The 24,765-nt window shown below is 41.1% G+C and overlaps 1 protein-coding gene across 2 annotated transcripts in view; it reads left to right on the top strand.

The window, feature by feature from the left end:
• The first annotated feature begins 1,377 nt into the window (after nucleotides 1-1,377).
• The window catches only part of SORD (sorbitol dehydrogenase), a 56,643-nt gene continuing 33,255 nt past the window's right edge, over nucleotides 1,378-24,765 (top strand). The window contains exons 1-2 of one of the 2 annotated variants that reach the window (XM_072625538.1): nucleotides 7,890-7,920; nucleotides 10,154-10,191. In XM_072625538.1, coding sequence (XP_072481639.1) covers nucleotides 7,905-7,920; nucleotides 10,154-10,191 — 54 coding nt within the window. In that variant the 5' untranslated portion in view covers nucleotides 7,890-7,904. Of the gene's footprint in view, nucleotides 1,726-7,889; nucleotides 7,921-10,153; nucleotides 10,192-24,765 lie in introns of those variants that run through there. The other variant, XM_072625537.1, reaches the window with a different exon arrangement.

The raw sequence follows: 24,765 nt of genomic DNA, 5'->3' as shown, positions 1-24,765 counted from the left end.
CACTGGTCCAGCTCGAGCTTTTAAAAAAAAAATAGTTTTTTTTTTAACTACATGTAAAAACAAGGTTCAGCATTCATTTTTTGAAAGACTTTGAGTTCCAATTTTTTCCTCCCCTTCTTCCTCGTCTCCCCTCCCCAAGATGGCAAGTAATTTAATGTAGGTTATACATGTACAATCTTGTAAAACATTTCCACATTAGTCATGTTGTGAGAGAACAGAACAAAAGGAAAAAAAACAGATTAAAAACCTCAAAGTGAAAATAGTCTGCTTTGATCTGCATTCAGACTCTATCAGTTCTTTCTCTGAATGTGCTTGAGTCTTTTGGACTTGAGAGCCAACTCTTCTCATTGTTGAACATCCAACAATGTTACTGGTATCCTGTTCTCCTGGTTCTGCTCACTTCACTCAGCATAAGTTCATGTAAGTCTTTCCAGGTTTTTTTGAAATCCACCTGTTCATCATTTCTTATAGCACACAATAGTATTCCATTATATTCACACACCATAACTCGTTCAGCCATTTCCCCAATGGATGGGCATCCCCTAAATTTTCAATTCTTTGCCACCACAAAAAGAGCTGCTATAAATATTTTTGTACTTGTAGGTCCTTTTTCTTTTTTAATGATCTCTTTGGGATACAGACCTAGTAATAGTATTGCTGGATTAAAGGGTAGGCACAGCATGCTAACTCTGAAATCAAAAAACATTTATTAAGCACCTACTATGTGCCAGTTTATAAAAACTGTGGTTACCCTTTAACTCAGAGATCACAAAAAAAAGGGAAAGAGCCCCCAGCTACAAAACTACGGAAGCTTTTTTTGTGATGGCAAAGATTTGGAAACAGGAGATAGTAGCATGACAGAACAAGTTGTGGCATAGGATTGTGATGGAATTTTATTGTGTTATAAGAAATGATGAGCAGGATAATTTCAGAAAAACCTGGGAAGATGTATATAAACTCATGCAAAGTGAAGGGAGCAGAACCAGGAGAACCCTGTACATAATATCAGTAATATTGTAATGCTAATCAACTGTGAAAGACTTTAGCCTCTTTAATCAATACAAAAATCCAAGACAACTCCTAAAGACCCTGATGAAAAATGTTATCCACCTCCAGAGAAACAACTAATGAACTCGGAGCGCAAATTGAAGAATAGTTTTCTTCATTTTTCTTGCTTTTTTTTTCAAAATGGCAAATATGGAAATGGTTCGCATGACTTCACATGTTTAATTGATATCACAGAGCCTGCCTGCTGAATGAGTGGGGAGGAGAGGAATGAGAATGAGAGGGAGGGAGAGAATTTGGAACTGAAAAAAAATGTTTAAAATAAATAAATACCACCACCACCACCCCCATTCCTACTCTCAAGGAGCTTACAGTCTAACGGGGGGACCACATGCAAACAGATCTCTCTCCGGCTGTGCCAGGGCGGACCTCCACATGGCAGTACCCTCCCGCAGCAGCCTGCAGAAGAACCCTCCTCTCCATCAGAGCAGGGGAAGCCCGCCCCGTCCCCGCCCTCCTCCCCGCCTCACGCTGTCTAGCGTCAGGACCTGGGCCGTCCTCCCCTACCCCATCTAGGACTCTGGCCTCCGCCAGTTGCGTGTCGGAACCGGCCCTCGGTAGTCACGAGCCCCAGAGCCCAGACTGGCAGTTGGCGACATGGCGGCGGGCAACGTTGATAACCTCTCCGTGGTGGTGCACGGACCCGGAGACCTGCGCCTGGTAAAGCAAGAAGGGAGGTGGTGGTGGGGATCCCGCTCCCCTTGATCCCTGAGCCTCCTCCCCCGACACCCTTGGGCCCAGCACCGGTCCCCGTAGCTCTCCCTGAAAACATTTTCCTGCCAGATTCAGGCTCTCTCCAGCCCTGCCCCTGATCCGTCACCAGCGCTCCCCCCACCACCAAATGCCCGATTCAGCCCAGAAGTATTCCCCCAAACCCCCTCAATTTAGGTACACTCAACTTCGGATCTGAGGCCTTCAGGGCGGGGAAAATGGGGTGCAGAGCCCGTGTCCCTCATCCCAGCTATGAGTGCATTTTCTAGCCGTGAGGTTTGCATCTCTCAAAAGTGGTACCAAGGGAAAACAAACTAGCTGCTCCTGACATCCCTGGCCCCTCCTTTTCTGAACGCTGGACTGGTTCGTTGTGTCCTTTCCCTAGATATTCCACTCTGAACTCCATCCCTGCCCAAGACCCCCATTCTGGCTCCTTCTCCACTCCTCTCCAGCCAGTTCTGTCTTTCCATCTTTCACTATTCTTTTCTCTTTGGACTTTTGCCTTTTTTCATTTCTCTTGGCAGTTTCCAATGAATGTTTTCCTTTTATCATTCTCATTCCCTCCCCCCTGGTGCTTGGCTTGCAAACTAGGTATTTGCTCTCTTGGCCTATTCCATTCTCTCAAACTCCTAACTACCTTTGTTCCCCACTGGGAACTAAAGGTCAAGCAACTGCTAAGTCAGCTAAGCTTTGGTCAACCCTCCCTTCACTGGTGCAACCCTACCCTTGCCCAGGTTGCTCAGTTCTGGCAGTCAGTCAAAGCAAAAGGAAAGATTCTTTGTCTCATAATAAGAACTACTCATGTTTTTCTAGCACTTTGAGGTGTACAAAGTTCTTTTCTCACAGCCTAAACTCACTGAAACAAGATCAAGAGACAGTGATCTCTTGCTAGTGTCATTCCAGGCTGTGATTCCAGGTATCTTTTAGCTAAGTGCTTTTTTGACTATGTCTCATTACCCCACCATATCCCTTCATGCCTTTTGTGCCTTTGAAGATAGTATTCATATTTTGCTTTTAAAGAGGAATTTAGAATTTGTTACCTCAAATCCTAGATAAGCTCTTCTAGGGCCTCAGTTTCCTCAATGAGTCTGGACTCATTGATCTCTAAGGTCATTTGCAGCTCTAAATGCCTACTATTTTATGATTTATAATTAGAGAGATGTTCCCTGAGATATTGGGTTAGGGACAAATCAGTGTCCCAGGGTAAGTGGCCAAACCAGTCCTGCACTGAATCCATAGCCGTCATCATCGACCCATAGTATCCAGCACCCTGCCATCTCAACCTTGCAGTGACTAAAACATTGGACTTGGTATCAGGAAGGCTTAGATTCAATTTCACCTTAGAACTTGGACCAATCATTATACATCTGTGCCTCAGTTTCCTCATTTATAAGATCGGGGGTTGGACTAACTTATGGCCTTTTAAGTTTCTGTCTAGCTCAGAATCTCAACTACTATATTCTCCCTGATAATAATGTTTTCATTTAATATTTTATTTTCTCCTTCTTACATGTAAAAACAGTTTTAAACGTTCATTTTTTACAAATTTTGAGCTCCAAATTCACTCCCTCCCTTCTTTCTTCCCCTCCACCCTCATTGAGAAGGCACGCAATTAAATATGTTACACGTTTGTTCAGTCATGCAAAACATTTCCACATTAGTCAAGTGGTGAAAGAAAACACAGATCTGACACCATATTCTCCAGAAGAAAGTTAGCATTCCCCTAGATCTCTATTCCCCTCCCCCCCCCCATCCCTTCCCCAAGAATGCCTTCATCTCTGCAGGCAGAGACTAGTGCCACTTAGTTACTTTGCCAGAACAAAGCAACAGGCAAAAAGGGAATGTGAGGATCGGGTGTGTGAGATACAACGCTAGGATGATCATTTGTGTTTAAAAATATGTAAGACAGCCCACCTTGTAAGTCTGGGAGACCTGAATTGAGTCCTACCACTAGGTACCGTGGCTACCTAACCCTGGGCATTTCAGAGCCATTGCATAAGGGAGGGAGGGAGGTTCTCAACAGGAATTCCTTTCAGTTATGAGGCAACATTCAGATACGCAAAATTTAGAGACTAGTATTTCATTGAGCGCATTGAGAAGTTTGAAAGAAAGACTGAATTTGAGAATCAGGTCTGAGTTTGGATCTTTCTCATGTTACTACCCATGTAACTTTTGTGAGACTCCCATCATCTCTTGGACCCTGTTTCTTCATCAAAAAAAGCCAAGTGAGTTGGATTAGATAATCTCTTAAGCTTCTGTTCCCAGGGCATGAGTTGACTATGAAACACAGAAAAAAAGAGAATTTACAAATGAGACCCAGAGAAGAGATCCATTCAGAAGATCAAGACCCATGTTGTAAACCAAAACCGCGAATTAGAAGTTAGCCCAGTTTGTTTCCACTCTTATGTGATGGCTCCAGGGCCAAAGTAGGATGGATAGGGAGGGGCAAAACCTAAGGGAATGGCCCCAGAGGCTTCTGGAGTAGCTGGGCAAAAATGAAAATAGAGGTAGGTATTCCTCACTTTACAAACAGGTTGTACTCCAGGTGGGGATATGGTGGGAGTTGGGGCTTGGGAAAGTCTTTTTAAAATAAGTCTATAAGATCTGTAGGTGGCAGTTCCCATACCGATAAAATCACAGGCTGGTGGCTATCTTTACAGCTATAAGAAAAATCTTAGGAGAGATTTTAAACATTAGTCTTTTTTCCCTCTTTATTTTGAGAGGTATTCTGACCTTGGGAATCAGGAAAGTCAGGGTTTTAACTCTACTTACTGACATGTCAGTCACATAATGAAAGTCACTCCATCTCACAGTGCCCCAGGCTACTGTCTAAGACTGAGTTGTAGATGAATTTCCCCTCTACCTTAGCAAAGGTCTCTATAGCCAGTGAAATAATAATAATGATGATGATGACAACAACAGTGGCTAACATATATCTCAAATGAGATAATATTTGTAAAAGAGCTTAGTACAATGGTTGGCACATAGTAGAAACTATACCTTTCCCCTCCTGTGTACCACCTACTATGTGTCAGACGCGCTAAACACTTTACAGAATTAATCTTATTTGATTCTCATGACATCCCTGGGCTTTTATCTCCATTTTGCAGTTGAGGAAAATGAGGCAAACAGATTAAGTGACTTGCCCAGGGTTACAAACAGTATTTGAGGCTGTATTTGAACTCAAGCCTTCCTGAATTCAGGCCTAGTACCCTATCCAGTGTGCCACCTATATACCACTAAAGCTGATCCACTCCAGCCCAAATTAGTAAACATTTACTAAGTGCCTACTAGGAGTCAAGCACTGTGCTAAGCATTAGGTATACAAAGAAAGGCAAATGACTATTCTTGCCCTTGAGGAGGTCATGATCTAATAGGGAAGACAACATGCAAACAACTGTACAAATAAGGAAATAATCAGGGGAAGAACCCTATAATTGAGAGAGATTGGGTAGGCTTCCTGTAGGAGGAAGGATTTAAGTCAAGATTTGAAGGATGCCAGGGAAGCCAGAAGGCAGAAATGAAGAGGGAGAAAGTTCCAGGCATGAGGACAACCAGTCAGAGTGCCTGAAGTTAGAAGATGAGGGTCTTGTGGCAAGAACACCAAGGAGCCCAGTACCACTGGAATGAAGAGTGCATGTGGGATGGAAGTATGAGGTGTTAGTAGAATGGAAAGGTAGGTGGTGGTGCTGGTGGTGGTGATGATGAGGGCTGGAAAGGGGAAAGCTTTGGGGGGAGAGATAATGAGTTCCATTCCAGACAAAATGTGTTGAATGACAAGACTGGAAGCCAGACTGTAGTCAGGAACAGAAAGAGGAGAGGAAGTGAAGAGACTTATTGAAGAGCCTTCTCAGGGAGTTCAGAGAGAAGAAAGTATCAAGGAGAAGAGGGTGATCCACAAAAAGGTTACAGAGAGGATGAGAAGGATGAGAGTTGAGAAAAGGCAATTGAATGTGGAAATTAAGATATCATTGGAGACTTTGGATTTTTTGAGGATAGGGAGATGGGCATACTTGTTAGCAGTATAGAAGCAGCTACTGGACAAGGAGAGATTGAAGATATGTTAGAGGGAAAGGTTAGTGAATGATAGATACATTAAAGATGATAAGAGGAGACAGTTTGCTGGAGGAGATGGGATAGAATGTATAGGTAACAGGATTGATCTTAGCAGGTAAAAGCACCACTTTGTCTTATGAGACAGGTGAAAAAGGAGGTGGTGGTAGAAGGCATCAGGGGTGATGTGAGCTACCGAGAAGGGGAGACAATGTAGCTTGCAGGGAATGTCCTCAGTTTTTTTCTGTAAAATATGCAGTATTCCTCAAAAGTCTTAAGATCCTCCAGGAGTAATTCTTCCTCACCTTGGTCCATTTGACTCGAGGTCAACTGGAAAACAGCTGAACTGCAACGAAATAATCACGACAATAAATCAAAGGCAAGGCTAGAAGATAAAAATTTTAATTATCATCAGTGGGTGGGCTGTTACCAGGTAGCTAGCAGATTTGCAGAAAAAAAGGGAGATGCATACATATACACACCCACACCCCCCCCCCACCCACCCACCCACACACACCCACACACACCTTTATATGTAGGGCTTTATATGGCTTTAGGGCCACATTACAAGGGGCAAAAGGAATTTATGAGGTGGGGCTGCTCAGCTACTTGGCTTTATTTGGGAGGTTGAATAATGGGAACCAGAAGTCAGGTGATTTGTCTGAGAATGCTTTAGGCTTGGGTTGTAATTTGTTAACTTGTTAACCTTGTCTCTTGAATGGCCTAAGATCATGCCTGTTCTGGTGGGGTTTTTTCCCTGTAGTTAGTCTCATCAGAACATCTTGATGTGGGGCTGGAGATACAGCTTGTCTCTAATCAGTCTCATCAGAATATGTTTTAACTTGAAGATAAAATCTGGACTCTTGTCTTGTTGAATAAAATACAGACTGAGTACTTACCCAACACTGTAGCTACCTTTCTTTAATCTCTAAAACTACTCTTTTTGGGCAGGGGATGTTTTCCCCAAAAATCACAGCACACAGGTCTTATCCATTTCCTCCATAGTTCTCAGCTAAGAGGGTGGGGGTGGGGGAGCTTTGGGACACTTGAAAAGGGATGAAAAGGTTTGGAAGACTCTCAGTGAGGGCAGAGTTGAGATTATATAGCATAAATTTGTAGTAGACCCAAAGAGGAGGATTGCATGAATTTCACTACCTTCATGCAGTAGCACATGTGTAGGAGCAAAGGCTGTGGATGAATGGAAGTGATTCAAGGCTGAAGTTTGGCAGGATACGTTAATTGATAAGAGGGCCAGGAACTCAAGAAAAGACAGCGTAGAAATGAACTGGTTCATCTAGAGGTCAAGTTGACGAAAAAAGTAACTAGTACAGGTGTGATAGTGTAGGAGAGAATTGAGGGGTCCAGAGATTGGAGGTCGTCGTGTGGACAGAGAGTCGGGTTTGGTATTGGAAAGTAGATTAAGAGGTAGAAATCTAGGAGAAATTGGGTAAGAGAAGGGACTTTTCAGAGTTCATGAAGATGGAGGTGGTACATTTATGCATAGCCTTTCTGCCATAGATCTGGGAGGTTTGAAGGAGGTGAGGAGCGAGTGTTAATATATATGTTGAAGTCCCTTAATATGAGGTTGGCATTGCAGAAGAAATACAAATTGTGAGCCAGGTATTGAATTAATTGAGGAGGGAAGGGGGTGTCCTGGAGAGGGTCTGTAGACAAACCACACTTACCAGGATTTTGACTTGGTGGTAGATGTAGATTGTGTGAAGCTTAAAGGGAGAAGTTCCTGAGTGATGGTGGTAGGGATAGTCTAATCCTGAGTGATGGTGGTAGGGATAGTCTAATAGGAGAGGCACCATGTAAGCAACTATGTATGAACAAGTTATAAGACAGGATAAAATGGGAATAATCAGAGAGGGATTGGGAAAGGGTTACTGTAGAAGGTGGGATTTTAAACCAGGGAAGTCAGGGTGAAGATGAAGAGGAAGAGCATTTCAGGTACAGGGACAGCCCCTGAAAATTCCTGGAGTGGGAGAGAGTGACTGTCACTTGTTTTTCAGGCAAATAATGATTTCACTGAGAAGGAAAGGGTAGGGGAGCAGAGGAAAAAGGCTAAACTGATGCATGAGGAGTCAGGTATGTAGGGAAATAGCAAGACTTCTTATTCTTGAAAAATGTAGTGGCATATGACGAGGTTGAGGGGTGATGGAGGACCCCAAAATACCGACAGTCTAGGTCATGCTCGAATGAATTCGACTCAAGCCTTCTTAAAGCCAAAGAAAACAAAGTTTATTAAAGATTCACCAAATTGGGTTGCCTCTTAAGGAGCCTAAGCATTTGTAACACTTGTATTCACAAGCGGGCCAGATAGAATCCCAGCTAGACAGAGTCTGAGCTGGATTGAATCTGAGCGCCTTCATGGAGGCAAGATGGAACTTAAATACAGTAAAGAGTACAGGAGGGATCTGGGGGGTGGTTTGATAGTCCAGGGTGATGAGAGGAGGGGTTTAGGAAGGGTCTTGAGGAGAAGTCCTAGGAGGGAATTCTAGGAGGGTCAAAGGCTGGAAACAGCTGGAGGCTGTCAGGAGATATCAGACTATGGAGGGTTTGGGTGGGAAGCAGGTGGGGCAATCCAGAGACCTTGATAGGGGCAGTATGGGAATGGATACAGATCTTGATGGGAGTGGTCGGCAGCCTGGGGAATGGGGGATGGGATCAAGGAGGGGTGGGGGTTTGCTACAGAGATTTGAGGAGAATGATAATGAAGAGCCCATGGGCTTCCTGAGATTGCCGGAACAAATGGGAAGATTAGATTTGAGTAAGAAAGGCCAGAAGTGGGAAGATTCCAGGGGAGCTCAAGGAGACTCCCAGAGTCTGAACCCCATCAGTGTAGAGAAGGCTATCCTTAAAATTCCAGTTAAGTAGATTGAGTTGTAAAAGAAACAATGAAGAACACTGAGCCCAGTGGGTTTATTGACATTTTATTTAACTCTAAAAACGTAGACAATGTAGAAACAATGTCTCAGTATTTTAAATGAATGAACATGTAAATCTGAATGTTCAGCCACAAATTCGATCCAGTGAATGGCCTCTGCGCTCAAATGGTATCTGGGGAAGGGGAGATTTTTAACTAGGTATAGTTACAGGAGCAACATGGGTATATCCTGAGTGTTACTCAATTGCTAGAAATACAATTCTGCCTATTTTTGTGGGAAATTTGGAAGTCATCATGAAGATGGAGAAGTATGGACACTGGCTTAGTTGACTTCCACAAGGAGACTATTTTTAATGCTGCGTACTTAGTGTGGAGAAGCAGTTTGGGATGGTGAGATAAAGGACTGATTTTGGAGTCAGAAAAGCTTGGGTTCAAATACTGCACCTAACACCTAACTCTGTGACCACGGGCAAGTAGATTAACCTCTCTGTGCCTAGGGCAACTCGTTAACCCTATATGTTGCCTGAGGAATTTTTGCACTAGAAGTCCCCCTGTCTCCGTTCTGTCCAAGACAGGTGGCACAGTAGACATAGAAGGAGGAGACTAGTGTCAAGCATGTCTGAGTTCAAATCCAGCATTAGAGATTTATAGCTGGGTGACTCCAAGCTTCTTCCTGCCTCAGTTTCCTCAGATGTAAAATGGGGATGATAATAGCACCTAATTCCTAGGGTGGTTTTGAGGATCAAATAAGATAATAGTTGTAAAGTGCTTACTAATACAGTGCTTGACACAAAGTAGGTGCCTGCCTTTCAGACTCCCTTTGCCCCTTCTTTTCATTGTAAAAAAGAACAGTTCTTAGCATACACTAAGAGAAGTTTGTAACGTAATTCAGAGATGAAAGTCTGTGGGCATATGATACCGAGGAATGTAGAAAAATCTACCCTCTACTTTCTGGTACTGAATAACATGGATAGGCTATTATTAAACACCCGTGCAGAGAGAAACACTGACTCTGGGGTCAGAGGATATAATATAAATTTAAATCCACCTTTGATACTTCTATTACCTATATGATCTTGGCCCCATCATTTAACTTCTTTACCTTCAGCTTTCTCACCTGTCAAATAAGGAGATTGGGTCAGATGGCCTCTGCCATGTGCTTTGAATCTCCATCATCAATTTTGGTTTTATAACCAACAAGCCAGGTTAAATTAAAAAGGAGCATTTTTAGAGATCATGGTTGATATAAATAAAAATTATTCTTTATCTTTTATGATTACAAAGTACTTTATGTACAGTCTAATTAGAGATATATTTTATCTCATTTAAACAGAAGTCCTATGTACTCTTCATGGTTACAAAGTAGTTTTTATATATTGTTTGTGATCCACACAATAACCAGTAGTTGGTGCGGTTATTTTCCCTGTTTTGTAGATAAGAAGTTGCAAGAATTGTTTAAAGTCACACAACAGGTAATAATAACTCATATTTATTTAGCGTTTTAAGGTTTAAGAAAGCACTTTCCCTCCTAACAACCCCATGAGGTCCGTCATTAATGCAAGTAGAATTATCCCCTTTACAGATAAGGAAACTGAAGTTCAGTGAGATTAAGTGACAGGAAACAGCATGGTTTTAGTGGAAAGTACACTGGAATTTCAGTCAGGTTTTGGTTCTAGAACTGGTTGTACTCCTGGGGCAAATTATTTCTCCCTGGGCCTCTGTTTCCTCATCTTCAAAATTAGGGGATTGTCTTGAGGGGTAGGAAATCTGTGGCCTCAAGTGCCACCCTTTGACTGAATCCAAACTTTTAAAACCAATCTTCTTAATAAAGGGCCATACCTAAGGACCTACCTAGCAGGCCACATGTGGCCTTGAAGCCCCAGATTCCCCATCCCTATGATTATTCCTAAGGCCACCTCTGACTCCTACGCTTTGATTCTTGGTTTGTGACTAAGGCTTCTGCTTTTGGAATGGTTAATAGATCGCCTAATTTAAAGTAGTAGGAAAATTATGTACTTAATCTTTAAGATAATAGAACTGTTGCACCTTTTTTTCATTGCAGAAGTGGGAGATTATGGGCATGGAACAATGTATTAGGAACCATTTTGAGCCCCCCAAGACCTGAGAAAGGCCTCAAACCTGGATTGGTCAATCAGGAGAAAGACATTTTTGGCCTGCTTTGACCTTAACTTACCCTAATGTCTGGTGTGCTCTGGTGTAACAGACATGCTTTGCTTTGGTCTCTGAGTGAACCCAAAATGCTTGTTCCTGTATCAGCAACTACAAGGCCAAATGAAACTGATCAGGAGCATTTTTCTGTTCATGACTGGCCAGGGCAAAATACCTTGAACTGGACGCTATCTTGAATAATGGCATTTTTCTTGTTGTATAATATGTTAATGAAAGAAAAAATACAGACATCCTGGATCTGTAATTTCAGTTGGTATCTTGACATTCTCTTATTTTGTTTACAGTCTATCTAAGTAAGAAATTCCTTTCTCATATTATAGTTAACACATATGAACACTGTAATTTTGGCTGACACAGGCATCCTGAGCAAGGAAGGGGGGAGGGAGGGGTGAGAGGGAATTATTCTGAAGATATAAGGTCTCCTTTGTCTATCAGTCCTTGGGCTCATTTTTCACAGTGAACTCCTGTATGCGTTTTCCTTCAGCTTAGAGAGAAATAAACATGCACATGCAGCCTAATTTTGTTTGTCTTTCTTAGAACGAACTCAGTAATGGTTGACAGTATACAGTTGATATGTTGTTTGGTTTTGCTTTTTTCCCTTCTCTTTTGTTTACAAGGGATATCTCTGGATAGAGGAAGAAGAAGGGATATATTCAGACATGAATAATTTAGCAACAAAAAGCATCAATAACAATTTTTTAAAATTAAAACATTTATTTTAGAAAAATCCAAAATAATTATCCAGCTGTATTTAAATAATTACTTGCACCTATATATTTTATTGCTAAAATAATTTTTGGAGTGGGAAGTCAGAATTATGTAGTGATTATGCATGAACTCTGAACTGTGCCTCAGTTTAGGGCATAACTTCTTCACTTGGCTGGCAGTCTTGCCATCTGCCTGACTCTCCACTGGACCATGGGTTTAGAATTTCACTTGGCTGGCAGCCCTGCCCTCTGCTGGACCCCCCACTGAACCATGGGATTAGAATTTCAAAGGATAACCATTAATGTGTCATAGGATTATACTTGCAATTGATCTGAGTCCAGTGGTGCTATTGATTAATTTCACAATCAGTGTAGACTTCATAGCTGAGATATCTAGAGCTTTAACATTTTACTTTCATTCCTCCAAGAAAGGGGAAAAAACCAATTTCTTTTAGGTTGTGATATGAGCACTGAAGGACACCATACCCAGCCCTTTGTTTCAAGTCACATTCCCAACAAAACCAACCAGACAGAAGCCTCAGATAAGATTTCAAGTATAGAGTTGTTGTGAATTTGTGAGTTCAGAGTTGTCTGAAAAGCTGAATTGTGAAAATGCTTCTCCCTTTGTTCATTCCACTTCCTGCTGTTGGGGAAATGTGTATCCATTGTTTGTCAAAATCCTGGGTTTACTATGCTAATTTCAAAGGAAATTAGACCCTCCTTCTACAACTTCTCTCCCTTCTCATCTCCACCTCCTGACACATTGATTCCTAAGTTTCCTTTGGATCTTAGTTAAAATCTCACCTTCTGCAAGAAACCTTTCTCAAGCCTCCTTAATTTAGCGCCTTCTCTTTGAGACTGTCTCCAGTGTACCTGTTCGTACATACTTTACATATTGTCTCCCTCATTAGACTGTGAACTCTTTGAGATCCGGGACTGTCCTTTGCCTTTCTTTGTATCCCCAGTACTCATCAGAGCCTGGCACACAGTAGGTGATCATGAAATACTTATTGACTGTAAATCTTACCTTGCAATGATAACTACCAGTGTTACTACTTTGAGAGGCTGTGGACTCTCAGAAACAATCATCTTACCAAAAACGCCACATGTCCAGTAATTTAAAAAAAAAAAAAAGGTTTTTATATATTGTTCTCTTGCCAGAGACCAGGTGACCCATAAGGAGGTACCTTATTTCAATTACAAAGCCCTTTTTATCCCTTACCCATATTCGGATTCGCATTTCCCTCTCCTGTTCCCCATTGACTGAGTACTTCAGGATTCACAGCCTGAAAACATCAAAAAGGCCGTGGGGGTGTGTGCGGGGGGGGGGGGGGGGGGGGCCCTCCATGTGGGTCTCAGTCCCTGATTACATTTCAACCCCACCCCCCCATCCTCATTCTCTTTATGCTTTATTTCGCAAAGCCTTAAATACTTTTTTTAGAACAATTGCAGCTCGGGATGTCTGCATCACTCAAATTTTATGATCTCCATAGCATAAGAAAGTAATTTTCTCAATTGCTAAGAGAGTTGACAGAAGTGTGAGTTGAAGATTCAGCCCAGGATATCCATAAGAAAAGTTCCATTATCTTGGATTGGTGGGCCTCATCCTTTATGAAGTTTCACCTGACCTGGCAATTTTTGACATGGGGGAAAAAGAGAATGGATTCTGAACTACATCCCCTGGCCACAATCCCTAGGTTTTGCAAATTATGTATCACATGATTTCTGGGTGGGTGGGGCGGGGAGATACAGCGACTCTTATTCAAATTAAACTCAGTGGCTTGTCAAGGTAGAAGACAAAAAGGAATTTATTACAATCTCATGAGAAGGGTCACTTCCCAGGAGACCATGGGTGGTGTTAGCAAGGGAGTGCAGCAGAGCTGAGTACAGCATTATATAGTCCCTAACTGGGAAGCCCACTAGCCTCTCTTCCCATTGGCTGGGAATCCAGACTTACAGTCTAAGCTGGGAATCTATCCCAGAGACAAAGAACATGGAAAGGATTGTTGCTCACCAGTAAAGGTTTTTGTTACCAAATATGGAACTTAAGGGAAGAATGGCATAAGGGATGGGGAAGGGGAAGGGTATACAAGGTCATGTGACCGAAACTTTGGTGGTTCTCCTCCATCCTGGAGCATTTTATTTGCCTAAGGGGGATACTTAACTTATTTTAGTTTTGACCAGAAGGGTTGGGGTTTTGGGGAATTCATGCTTGAGGGTTCTTCACTTAACCTGATTTCACTCAATCCCTCCTGTTATTTTTGTCCCACTGAAGACCCCTCACACCACTCTCAGAAGGCTGCCTCTGTTAAATCATCCTCCCTATCTTCTCCACTATCTTCAATTGGTGTCCAACCTTGGCTCTTTTAGGACCATGAGTCTAATCAACCCTTCAGCTTTAGTTTCTGACTTAATCATCTTTGAAAGGGAATCTTAGACTAGTATGGTTATTAGTTGCATCATGCAAGGGAGACAAAGTAGGAGGAGTATAACTCCACCGATGGCTATGAGCTATCTCTGAACCAGGACCACCAAGAAGTGTTAAATGGTGATGTCCATGTCTGAACCGAAACGTGAGCCCATTTTCTAATATTCTTAGTGATTTCTTTTACTCCCTTTCCATTGCCATCTATTTTCATACAGCAAGTGGAGAGATTTAGCTTCCTACAAACTCCCTTTTTTTCTTTACTGTTTCCACACCTAAATCCAATAAATACCTCCTCACATTCTTTCCCCTATTAATTCTTCCCTTCATCTATCTCCCCTTTGTATGGATATGGATAGGGAACAAAGTTGACTGATGCATCGACAAATTACAAGGGGGCAGTCTGCTTTCATAAGTACAAATACTGAAATTCAAAATACAAAGGTAGATCAATGAATTATCCATTCAGAGGTTCCATCTCATGTAGCAATCTGGGGAGGAATATCATCTGATGCAGTTTTCTGGTCTGGATGCTCGTTCAAGCTGTCTTCAGCACAGCATCTCCCCTTTAACTTCTTGTAGAAATCCAAATGTCCACTCTCCTGCAAAACTGACCTTAATACCATTTTAGATGACCATTCCTAATCTTTATACTCTTATCACTCTTACAAAATCAAAATTGGAACTTTGGCCAATTGTCATGTTTAAGAAATTCACATTAATTCACTATTCATTTCCCCCATCAGGAAGATGAGATTTCACTATAGAATTAATAACAGGCTCCAGCACTTACATAAATACAATAAATAATCATTTTAAACACAGTACATATCACATCATGAACCAGTTCCAACTTCTGGTCATGTGATGCTTCTTTTAAAGCATTTACAATATAGACCACAAACCATTCTTTTAACATTAACCAACTGAGACAAAATAATAACTGTATGCTAACTTCACAAGCCCTTGACTTGATTGTCTCCACACTATTACTAAGAATTAAAGGACCCTAACTTATTGCTATTAAGTCTGAAATCCCAAGCCTAATAGCTTCATTTTAGACTTAACCTCAGATGTTCCCCTACCAACAATCTATTATTTAATACATCTGGTATTAAGCTTATAAAACCTTTGATTACAGGGAATTGCCACTAAGAGTAGGGACTTGCAGGAAAACAATATCTCCCTAACTTCATGTCAATTCCAGGCAGGAGTAGATTGTCAACTGGCATTCAGCGAGACTTAAAGTCTGCCAGGTGTCAGTGGGGAAACTGAGTCAGGAGAATCCTACCTCAGCCCAGGCTGAACCGGAACGTAAGCCAATTTTCTGATACCTTAGTGATTTCTTTTACTGCCTTTCCATTGTCATCTCTTTTCATACAGCAAGTGGAGAGATTTAGCTTCCTACCAACTCCCTTTTTTTTCTTTACTGTTTCCACACCTAAATCCAATAAATACTCCTCACATTCTTTCCCCTATTAATTCTTCCCTTCATCTATCTCCCCTTTGTACGGATATGGATAGGGAGCAAAGTTGACCAATGCATTGACAAATTACAAGGGGGCAGTCTCCTTTCATAAGTACAAATACAGAGATTCAAAATACAAAATTGCCTCTCTCCCAACCTTTCCATAAGGTCACTTTTTTGCAGTTCATACCAGCATCTCACAGGCTTACTGGCATCATGAATCAGTGGCTCAGACCACCTTTCTTGCTATCCATACCTGGAGTTAGACTCAGAAGAACAGTCAGTTAATAGTTCCATAAAATCTTAAAAGAGCAAGCTCCAATATTCAGTTTCAGATATGACTAGAATTTCACATTGACCAAGGAACATCTTTTGAGGCAAGTCTTAAGTGGCTTACATGCCTTTCTATACATGTTCTAGTTCCTGACTAAATAGCAATCATAAAATCAAATTTACCATTATAACCTTAAGCTATTGCTCTAATAGATTTACATCTATTTCCCAAACTACTCTGTCCCTTCCTAACCCTGCTCAATCTAAAAGAGCTACACATATGATAAGTTCAAACATTAACTTCAACTTAGGTTCATGAAATGAATTCATATCAAAACAGAAACATTTAACTTTTCCATTAATGTAAAACATTAAGAAGCTACCTGCCTCTAAGAAACTTAGACTGAAATTCTTTTCCCCAAACTAAAGATGTTTCTGATTTAGTCTCAGTAACTTGATTCAGTCAATAGTATTTACCCAATTGGTCTTTGTAACAGGCAGACTTTATTCTAAGTTGGGACTTTTGTCCATTATCCCCAAAGAGTTTTAGTCCCAAAGAGTTCTAGTTCCATTGGTCTAAAAGGGACCTGGTAAACCTCACCTTGTCCCACATGAAATGGCTCTCCAGAGGCCCATAGAGGCATATTACTAAGCCCTATCAATCCAATTCTCCAGGTTATTGGCCAGTCCCATCAAGACCAAGCCTGGAACCCCCTAGACCCCCTGGGGCCAGGTCCCCGCCACCCCCCCATCAGTCCCTCTGTAGATAAGATAACAAGCTTTGACCTTCAGCTGAATGATGGCTTGGGTTGAATTCATTTAAACAGGACCCAGTGTGTTGTTGTCTTTGGGTCCTCAACAATTCCATACCATTACAGTTAACTTTAAACATCACATTTATACTTTGGTTTCATCTCTACCTTATCGCCAGACTCAGAAATAGTCAAGTGGGAAACTTTAAAAGAAGTGTTCCTTTTCAAAGGAAGACAATGGGGAAACTGAGCCAGAAGGATCCCATCCTGGGCTGAGGACACAATTGTCCCCTGAGGCTTGTACATTAGATAGAAGGTTTCACTTAATCAAAAATTTTACCAGGACTCACATCTTAAATTTTAAATTGTCCTAAAAACCAATCACTAGAGATTATTTATCACCAACACAAATTTCTGGTTTAGGAACTCCACATACAAACAGTTTACACTTTACATAGAGATGCATGTTTTCCCTATTAGATCATTAGCTCTTTGAGGGCAGGGACTCTTGTCTCTTTTTGTGTCCCCAGCACTTAGCACAGTACCTGACATGTAGTAGGTGTTTAATAAATGTTGATTGATTATAGACATTGTTTTCCTGCTTACTTCATTGTATCAGTTTATAAGTCTTCCCATCCTTCTCAATATTTATCATATCTTTTGTTTTGTACAGCACAATAATACCCCTTTCATGTATTACAATTTATTTAGCCATTTCCCAGTGAGCATCCACTTAGTTTCTAGTCCTTTCTGACCACAAAAAGTTTTACTCTAGATATTTAGTACAAGAGACTTCTATGGCCTATGCCTAGCAGGCAGTGGAGATTCTTGGGCCAAGGAGTGTGAAAAATGGTTATTAATACCCAATATCTTGGAGATTCAGAGCTCCTCCTGGTCTTTTTCCAAAGTCCTGACTTTAAGTTCATTTTTTCCTCAGAAGGACATTACTGACAATGAGATTGCATTGACTCTTCTTATCCTGGTCAGCCCCCACAAAAGTTTGCAAGGAATTTAATCTAAAATTGGGAAACCTATGGCATTCTCTTCAAACTTGGGTGGAGACATTCTTTTGTCTAGAGTGGTCTGGTAAAGCTGGGAGTGGTGTGGTGCTGAGATGTTTTCCTGTCCGGGAGTGAAATGAGAATGGAGTGACAGCCCCTGTTGAAAGGGTATGTGAACTGCACCCTAACCCCAAAGGGATCTCTTTGTTTTGAATGCAGCTCCGCCCTCATGCTCCACCCAAAAATGAAAGTGCCTATGACCTAATTCTGTTTTCTTTCTTTCTTTTTTTTTTTTTTTTGTAAGACTGAACTCTTTAAGGTTGATAGGACTGACATGGCTACTTGCTACCTGTATCTCCTTGGATGAGTCACTTGAACTCCCTGGGTCTTAGTTTTCTCATCTGTAGCTCTAGGGGTTTCAATTAGATGGTCTTTGAATGGTCCGTTTGAACTTTGAATCTATGACTTTTGATGCTTTAGGAATATCAGTTTGGCAGCTGGGGAGAAATTAGAGGTCTGGAGGCCAGTTTTGAGGCCAGGCAAGAGGTAGATGGAAGTCTGCAATTTAGAGTGGGTGTAACACAGGAGTACTTAACCTGGGGCCACAGAACCCGAAGAGGTTCATGGATAGATTTCAAGGGGGCCCATTAATTTCTTTTTAAAAAACATATTGATAATTGCATTTCCATAAACTGATTTCTGTTGTGATCCTATGTAATTTATTTTGTGTATTTAAAAACATTATTCTGAGAAGTGGTCCATAGGCATCATGGATCATCATAAGAACCTATTTATTATAGTTCAATTTTTTTTTTCAGTTTTATCTGATTCTTTGAGACTCCATTTTCGGTTTTCTTAGCAAAGATATTGGAATGGTTTGCCATTTCCTTCTCTAGCTCACTTTACACATGAGGAAACTGAGGCAAACAGGGTTAAGTGACTTGCCCAGGGTCACACAGTTAAATGTCTGAGGCCTTATTTGAACTCAGGAGGATGGGCCTTCCTGACTTCACACCTGGCACTCTATCCATCTAGCTGCCTCCTAGAATTACTGTGTTAAACTTAATATGCACTTTAAAAGCACAAGTTGCATGTGCCCTGAGAACTGTTGTTGTTTTCAGTTGTGTTCTACTCTTTATGACCCCATTTGGGGTTATCTTGGTAAAGATCCTGGAGTAGTTTGCCATTTTCTTTTCCAGCTCATTTTATAGATGAGGAAACTGAGGCAGACAGGGTTAAGTGACTTGCCCTGGTATACACTACTAGTAAGTGTATGAGACTGAATTTGAACTGAGGTCTTTTTGACTATGAGCTTGGCACTTTTTCCCTACTCTGTCGCCACCTAGCTGCCCCAAGAGCCTATAGTGTGATAGAAATATAAATGACCCCATCACCAGTGATATTTTAAGCAGCTTGTTTCTCATGGATACCGAGGTCACTACCTGTTTGTATTGCAATTCCACAGCAATATTTTAAGAGGTAGCTTTTAAAAAAGCTTTATGGGTGTTTTACGTTATATTATATTCATTAATATTGCCCCACCTTGAAATGTGGAGTAGGATAAATTCCTTTGCAGGATTTTGATTTGAAATATCAGGAACAAAGCTTGGATTCTAAACAGTCATTGTTCAAGCTTGAATATATGCTGGTTGCTAAGTTATTTTGAAAACATTTTAGGTTAGCCCACACTTTGAAAAGAGTCTTCAGATCAGTGTTGTAGGTGGATTTCAGTACCAGTAAATGGGCTTTGCCTCTAGGCAGGGTCAGGAAACTTGACAGTTGACATCAGGGGGTAACATGGTTTATTTTATAAGGAAAAAGCCAAATTCTCATTGCTAAGGAAATGGGAAGAATTCTTATTTGTTTCTACAGACGGCCTTAAGGAAAGAAGATAGGACTATATGTGACTAACCTGTGTTTTCAAGGGAGCAAATCAGACTAATTTGCTTTTATGTGATAACGAGTACAGTTGTGTAACATTTGGTTAGCCCCTTACTGATATCTAACATCCCTGAGAGATGAGAAGTTTGCAGCCTCCAAATCTCTTTAATATGCCTGATTGAGCTTCAGAAAACTTTGAGACATAATGAAGACGTGAGACTTGGGAGGCAGAATGAAAGCTCTGGCTGTCGTAGATGAGCTGAGAGGTTTTGTACGGCAGCTGGACAGATGGAAGCACATCCACAGGAATATTCCAGGAATAGGCCAAGAAGAAAAAGCATCAAATAGAGGAATTTGGCCAGTGAAGAAACCACCGATTAAAAACTAGACATGCTATTCTTTCTTAAACTTGTAATAGCATTTTAAAATATGAACTGTTTAGCGCAGGGCCTGCTACTTTTTATCTTTTCCTGGTCATATATTGATGGTAACTAAAGTGATATGTAAAGGAAGGATTTTTTTCCCCATTTCTTTTTCCATTTTAAAGAACAGTAACCAGATTTAGGAATAGAATGATTGAGGACTACTTAGTTCAGTGTTTATAAATAATGATATTTTACCATGCCCCAAACTATGATTATGTCACATACCATGTTACCTTTTGCTTAGACTTCTGTAATAAACTTCTAATTAGTGTCTCCGACTCCTCCCTTCCCACTCTTAATTCATCTCAATACAGCTGCCAAAGTGATTTTCCTAAAATGCAGATCTGACCTTGTCGATTTCTGTCTCGCCCATCACTTCTATAAACAGAAGTTTTTAATCCATGGGAGTCCATGGACTCCCAAAGTGTCTATGCATAGATTTCAGGAGGTCTATGAACTTGGAATGAAAAAACAAATTACATAGTTATCTTTACTAATCTCTAACTGAAATTTACTATTTCCTTGAGTTATTTAAAAAACGTTCTTAGAGTCCATAGGATAAAAACGGAAAACTCTTAATTGTACGACAAAATATAAAATCCTCTGTTTGGCATTTAGGCCCTTCATAATTTGGCTCCAACCTACCTTTCCAGCCTTATTACACATTACTCCCCTTCCTATACTGTACAGTGCAGTCACACTGGCCTTCTTCAGCACCTCCCCCTTTTCCCATCTTCATACCTTTGTGCTGGACATCTCCCATACCTAGAATGCAGTCCTGCTTCACCTGACCCCCTGGTTTCATTCAAGAGCTACCTTGTACATGAAGCCATCTCTGATCTTTCCCTGCTGCTAGTGCCCATACCCAGTCACCTTGTGTTCATTTTATAAATGCTATTAATGTGTAGGTTGTCTTCTCTGGTAGAATGTAAGCTTTTTGAGGGAAGAGACTTTTACTTTTGTCTCATAAACCCAAAATGTAGCTTAGTGCCTGACACATGGTAGGTGTTAGTAAACGCTTTGGTATGTGTGAATACATGCATTCATATACACACACACATTTTTAAATGCATACACACAGGCATTGTATGTATAAACTTTTCCTCCTTTGCTTGGAATGCATGCTGGATTTAGAGTTAGTGGTTTGTTGTTCTTATGTGTCTTGACTGTGGCCCCAGTTGGGGTTTTCTTGGCGGAGATATTGGAGTGGTTGGCCATTTTCTTCTCCAACATATTTTATGGATGAGGCAAACTGAGGCAAACAGTTAAGTGACTTGCTCAGGGTCACACAACTAGTAAATATCTGAGGTCTGATTTGAACTCAAGTTTTCCTGACTTCAGGCCTGATGCTCTACCTACTTCTCCACCTAGCTGTCAAATCACCTTCCATCACTTATTACAACGCTCTTCTCTAGGCCTCAGTTTCCTTGTCTAATGGATCTCCACAATTCCTCCCATCTCTAACATTATGTAATCCTAAGATCATTCTAACAAAAAGTAGAGCCTACAGCTGCTGTAAACTAATTTCATTAATTAGTGAAATTAATATTAATTTCAACAATTACAAGTATTGTAAACTAATTTAATGCTAGCTTCATTGGGACTGCAACTTCAGACCTGTTTGCTGCTGAGGTGGGAAGCAAGGATTGTATTGTAACAGTAGTGAAAGTGAACCAGAAAAAGACCCCAGCCACATTCTCAGGGCTCCACAGGAGTAGGGCAGTCTGTCAGCTTTTTGTTGTTATTTTTCAATCTTTCAAGGCCTTATCTAGTTACAGGGAAAGCCAACTGGCTATCAGCACAGCACCCTCTTGTGTCCATGAAGTGATACTGTCACATCTTTGGAGTGGGCAGAGCGCCAAGCAAATATTGTGCTGCTTTACTGGGCAGGCATTCCCGGATTGTTCTAGTTAGAAAGCAAAGGTCCAGTACTCTACAGTTTGATTTCCCAAGTGCTTCTGATATAGAAGGCAACCTGGAGACTGCTTACTGAGTTTTGTGGACAACAATGTCTCGCATATTCTTTGCCTGTATTCAAGGAGTGTGGACTATTTAAAGGAAAGTGCTTTTAAGTAAATTTATACATGCATATGCACGTACACACATGTTTACATATCTATGTATACATGTATGTATGTATATATATAAATAAATGCAGTCAGACTTCAGCTTTAAATCCTATTATCTGTCTTCTAAAATTGAAGTTTCTGTGTTTCTTTCTATTATAAAGATGAGTGGGCTGGATTAGATGACCTCTTAAAGAGATCTAAGATCCTTTTCAGTCCTAAATTTTAAACATTTTACTGATGCTCTTTAATATTTCATTCTTTTTCAAATGTACATCTCTCTCTTTTGAGCAACCCTAAAATTCATTTCAATTCAACAAGCATCTGTTAATCACCTATAGTTAGCAGAGCCACAATACTAGGTCTTAGGAATACGCAAACAAAATCAGTCCCTGCCCTGACAGATGGGCTCTGACTGGAGCCAACTCATAGTGGTTCTTTAGAACTGATGGTTGTCAGCAAATGCTGCAAAGCAGGACTTAATTTATTATTTATTGTCTATCCTTAAGAAAGTGTTACTAATGCAGATTAAATTTAAAGGTATGACCTGCATACATTTTGTAGGGAGAGCCCAGCACTGCCTATAAGGTAGCTTGCATTTCCATGATTAGAAGTGAAGACCATAATCCTTCGTTACATGATTCATCTGCAGCTGAAGATTTCATCCAGCTCAAAAGAGCCTTGCAAGGGTAGCTGCTGTCACAGGTAAGGTGTCCATGACATCTAATGTACCGAGTACGAGGCTCATGAGGCTCTGAATTGTGAGGTTGTTTTTTTTTAATTTTAATTAAATGGAATGGACGCTTCCTCTTCCCAAGATGCTCCTTTCATCTTCTCTCTCTGTCTCATTTTACTGACTGCCCCCTAGATCACTAATGCTCTTCCCCATTTCTTTGCTTCTTAGAATCCCAGTTCAAGGCTTTCCTAGTCCCTGTCCCTTTCTCCCTCTCCAACCCCTTCCTGCCCTTCCCCAGCTCTAGTGCTTTATCTTACAAGGGTTAGCTTCCATCTCTCTAATCTACTCCGTATGGATCTTTTATGGACCTACTTATGTGGCTGGAATGTGAGCTCCTCAGGGTTTGTATCTCTAGCGCTTAGCCCAGTGCCTGGTACGTAGTAACTGCTAAAGGAATGTTTGTTAATTGATGGCTGTGTGACTATGAGGTTTGCCTGAGGTTATATGTGATTGCCCTCTCTGATTTCTGCCCCAAAGGAGAGTACTTCTTGGGCACCTCTTCAAATGTTTATAAAATGGACATTTTGCCTCCTCCATTTTCCCCTTTTGCTGCTAATTACTGGTAATTTCATACCTTATGGGAAAGTGAAAATAACACAGGCAATCTATAGACTCTAGAGTAACTCCAAGGTCTCCCAGTGCACCCTGGGTCATCTCCAGTCATCCTGATGAATATCTGGTCACTGAGTTCAGATGGTTCTGGAGGAGAAGTGAGGCTGGTGAGCTGCACAGCCCTCCCTCACTCAAACAAAGTCAAGTACAAGTCATGTCATCATTTCTCTGATGGCGTGGTCTTCTTTGGCAATGAAGGAGGAACACAATCCTGTGTGAGATTGTAGTGAAATGAGCACTTTTCCTGGGATCAGAATATCTGAGTTCCCATCCTACTTGGACCTTTACTAGCTGTTCTACCACAGGTTCAGGGCAGGCAGGTGGTATGGTGGATAGAGCTCTGGGCTTGAAATCAGGAAAACTCATCTTCATGAGTTCAAATCCAGCCTCTGACCACTTACAAGCTGTGTGACTCTGAACAAATCACTTAACCCTGTTTGCCTCAGTTTTCCTCATCTATAAAATGAACTAGAGAGGGAAATGGTCAACCACTGCAGTATCTCCAGTATCCAATCAGATGTGACAGAAAAAAATGAATGAAGCACAGGCCAGTCACTTAACCTTTCAGATTCTCAGTTTTTCTCTTTGTCCTTCCTCCTCTACCCCCACCCCACCCCATAAATTTGTCTCTCCCATTGGATTTTAAGCTCCTTGAGAACAAGGATGGTTTTGTTATTTATATTTGTATCTCTAAGCCTAGCATACTGCCTGATGTGTTAGAGACATGCTTGACACTAAAAAGGAAAATTTATTGCAGCAGAGTTCAGAGGAATTGAACACTTGGGCCAAAGTGGGCCCCCATCTTCTTTTCAGAAAGAGGGAGCATTGGATATAGAAGTGAGATTGGCTTTATACTATTAGTTCAGGACAGATCCTCCCACCAGGAGATGGATTGGTCCTTTCTTCATTAGGTCATCATCTTCTCTACATGGCCATTAGGTAACCACCCCTGTTGTGATCCTCCCTCCCAAATATGTTTTAATATAGGACCCAGGATCAGAAAATGGAGGGATAATTTTATGCTGGATGTGTCTGCTTATATACATGAGGTGCATTAAGCAAGTGCAGTGAAGAAAATCTTTCTCCAGGTTTTCCCTAGTCATATTCCTCGACTGGTTCAGGCCAATTTCAGGCCTGGACCTTCTTATAAAAATTTTGTGGCTTTGTGAAGGCCACTGCCTGTCTCTTGGTTGGTTGAGCCCATCTGCAGTCTGCTAGCTTCTTTATTATCTGACTCATTCTCAGTGACTTCACCAATGCTGTGGAAACTTAACTTTTGGCTGTCTCTCACAGTGTTTGATAAATTCACATCAATTGATTAGGTTGTTATAAGGGAAACCCTCTGTAATAAAGCTCAAGGACAGGGATCAGACCTATGATTTCATTAGTAAAGTTAGGTTTCAGTTTTAGTGCAAACAATTCACACTTCCTGTATCCATTGGACTGGAACATATTTGTGAACATATTTTACATAGTTACAACTCCAAATAGTGAGAATTCGAATACATGA

This window comes from Notamacropus eugenii, chromosome 7 (genome assembly GCF_028372415.1).
Source record: "Notamacropus eugenii isolate mMacEug1 chromosome 7, mMacEug1.pri_v2, whole genome shotgun sequence".
In the NCBI taxonomy this organism is placed as follows: Eukaryota; Metazoa; Chordata; class Mammalia; order Diprotodontia; family Macropodidae; genus Notamacropus; species Notamacropus eugenii.
Note: the sequence above shows the minus strand (reverse complement) of the source record. Positions and strands in the feature narration are given on the sequence as shown.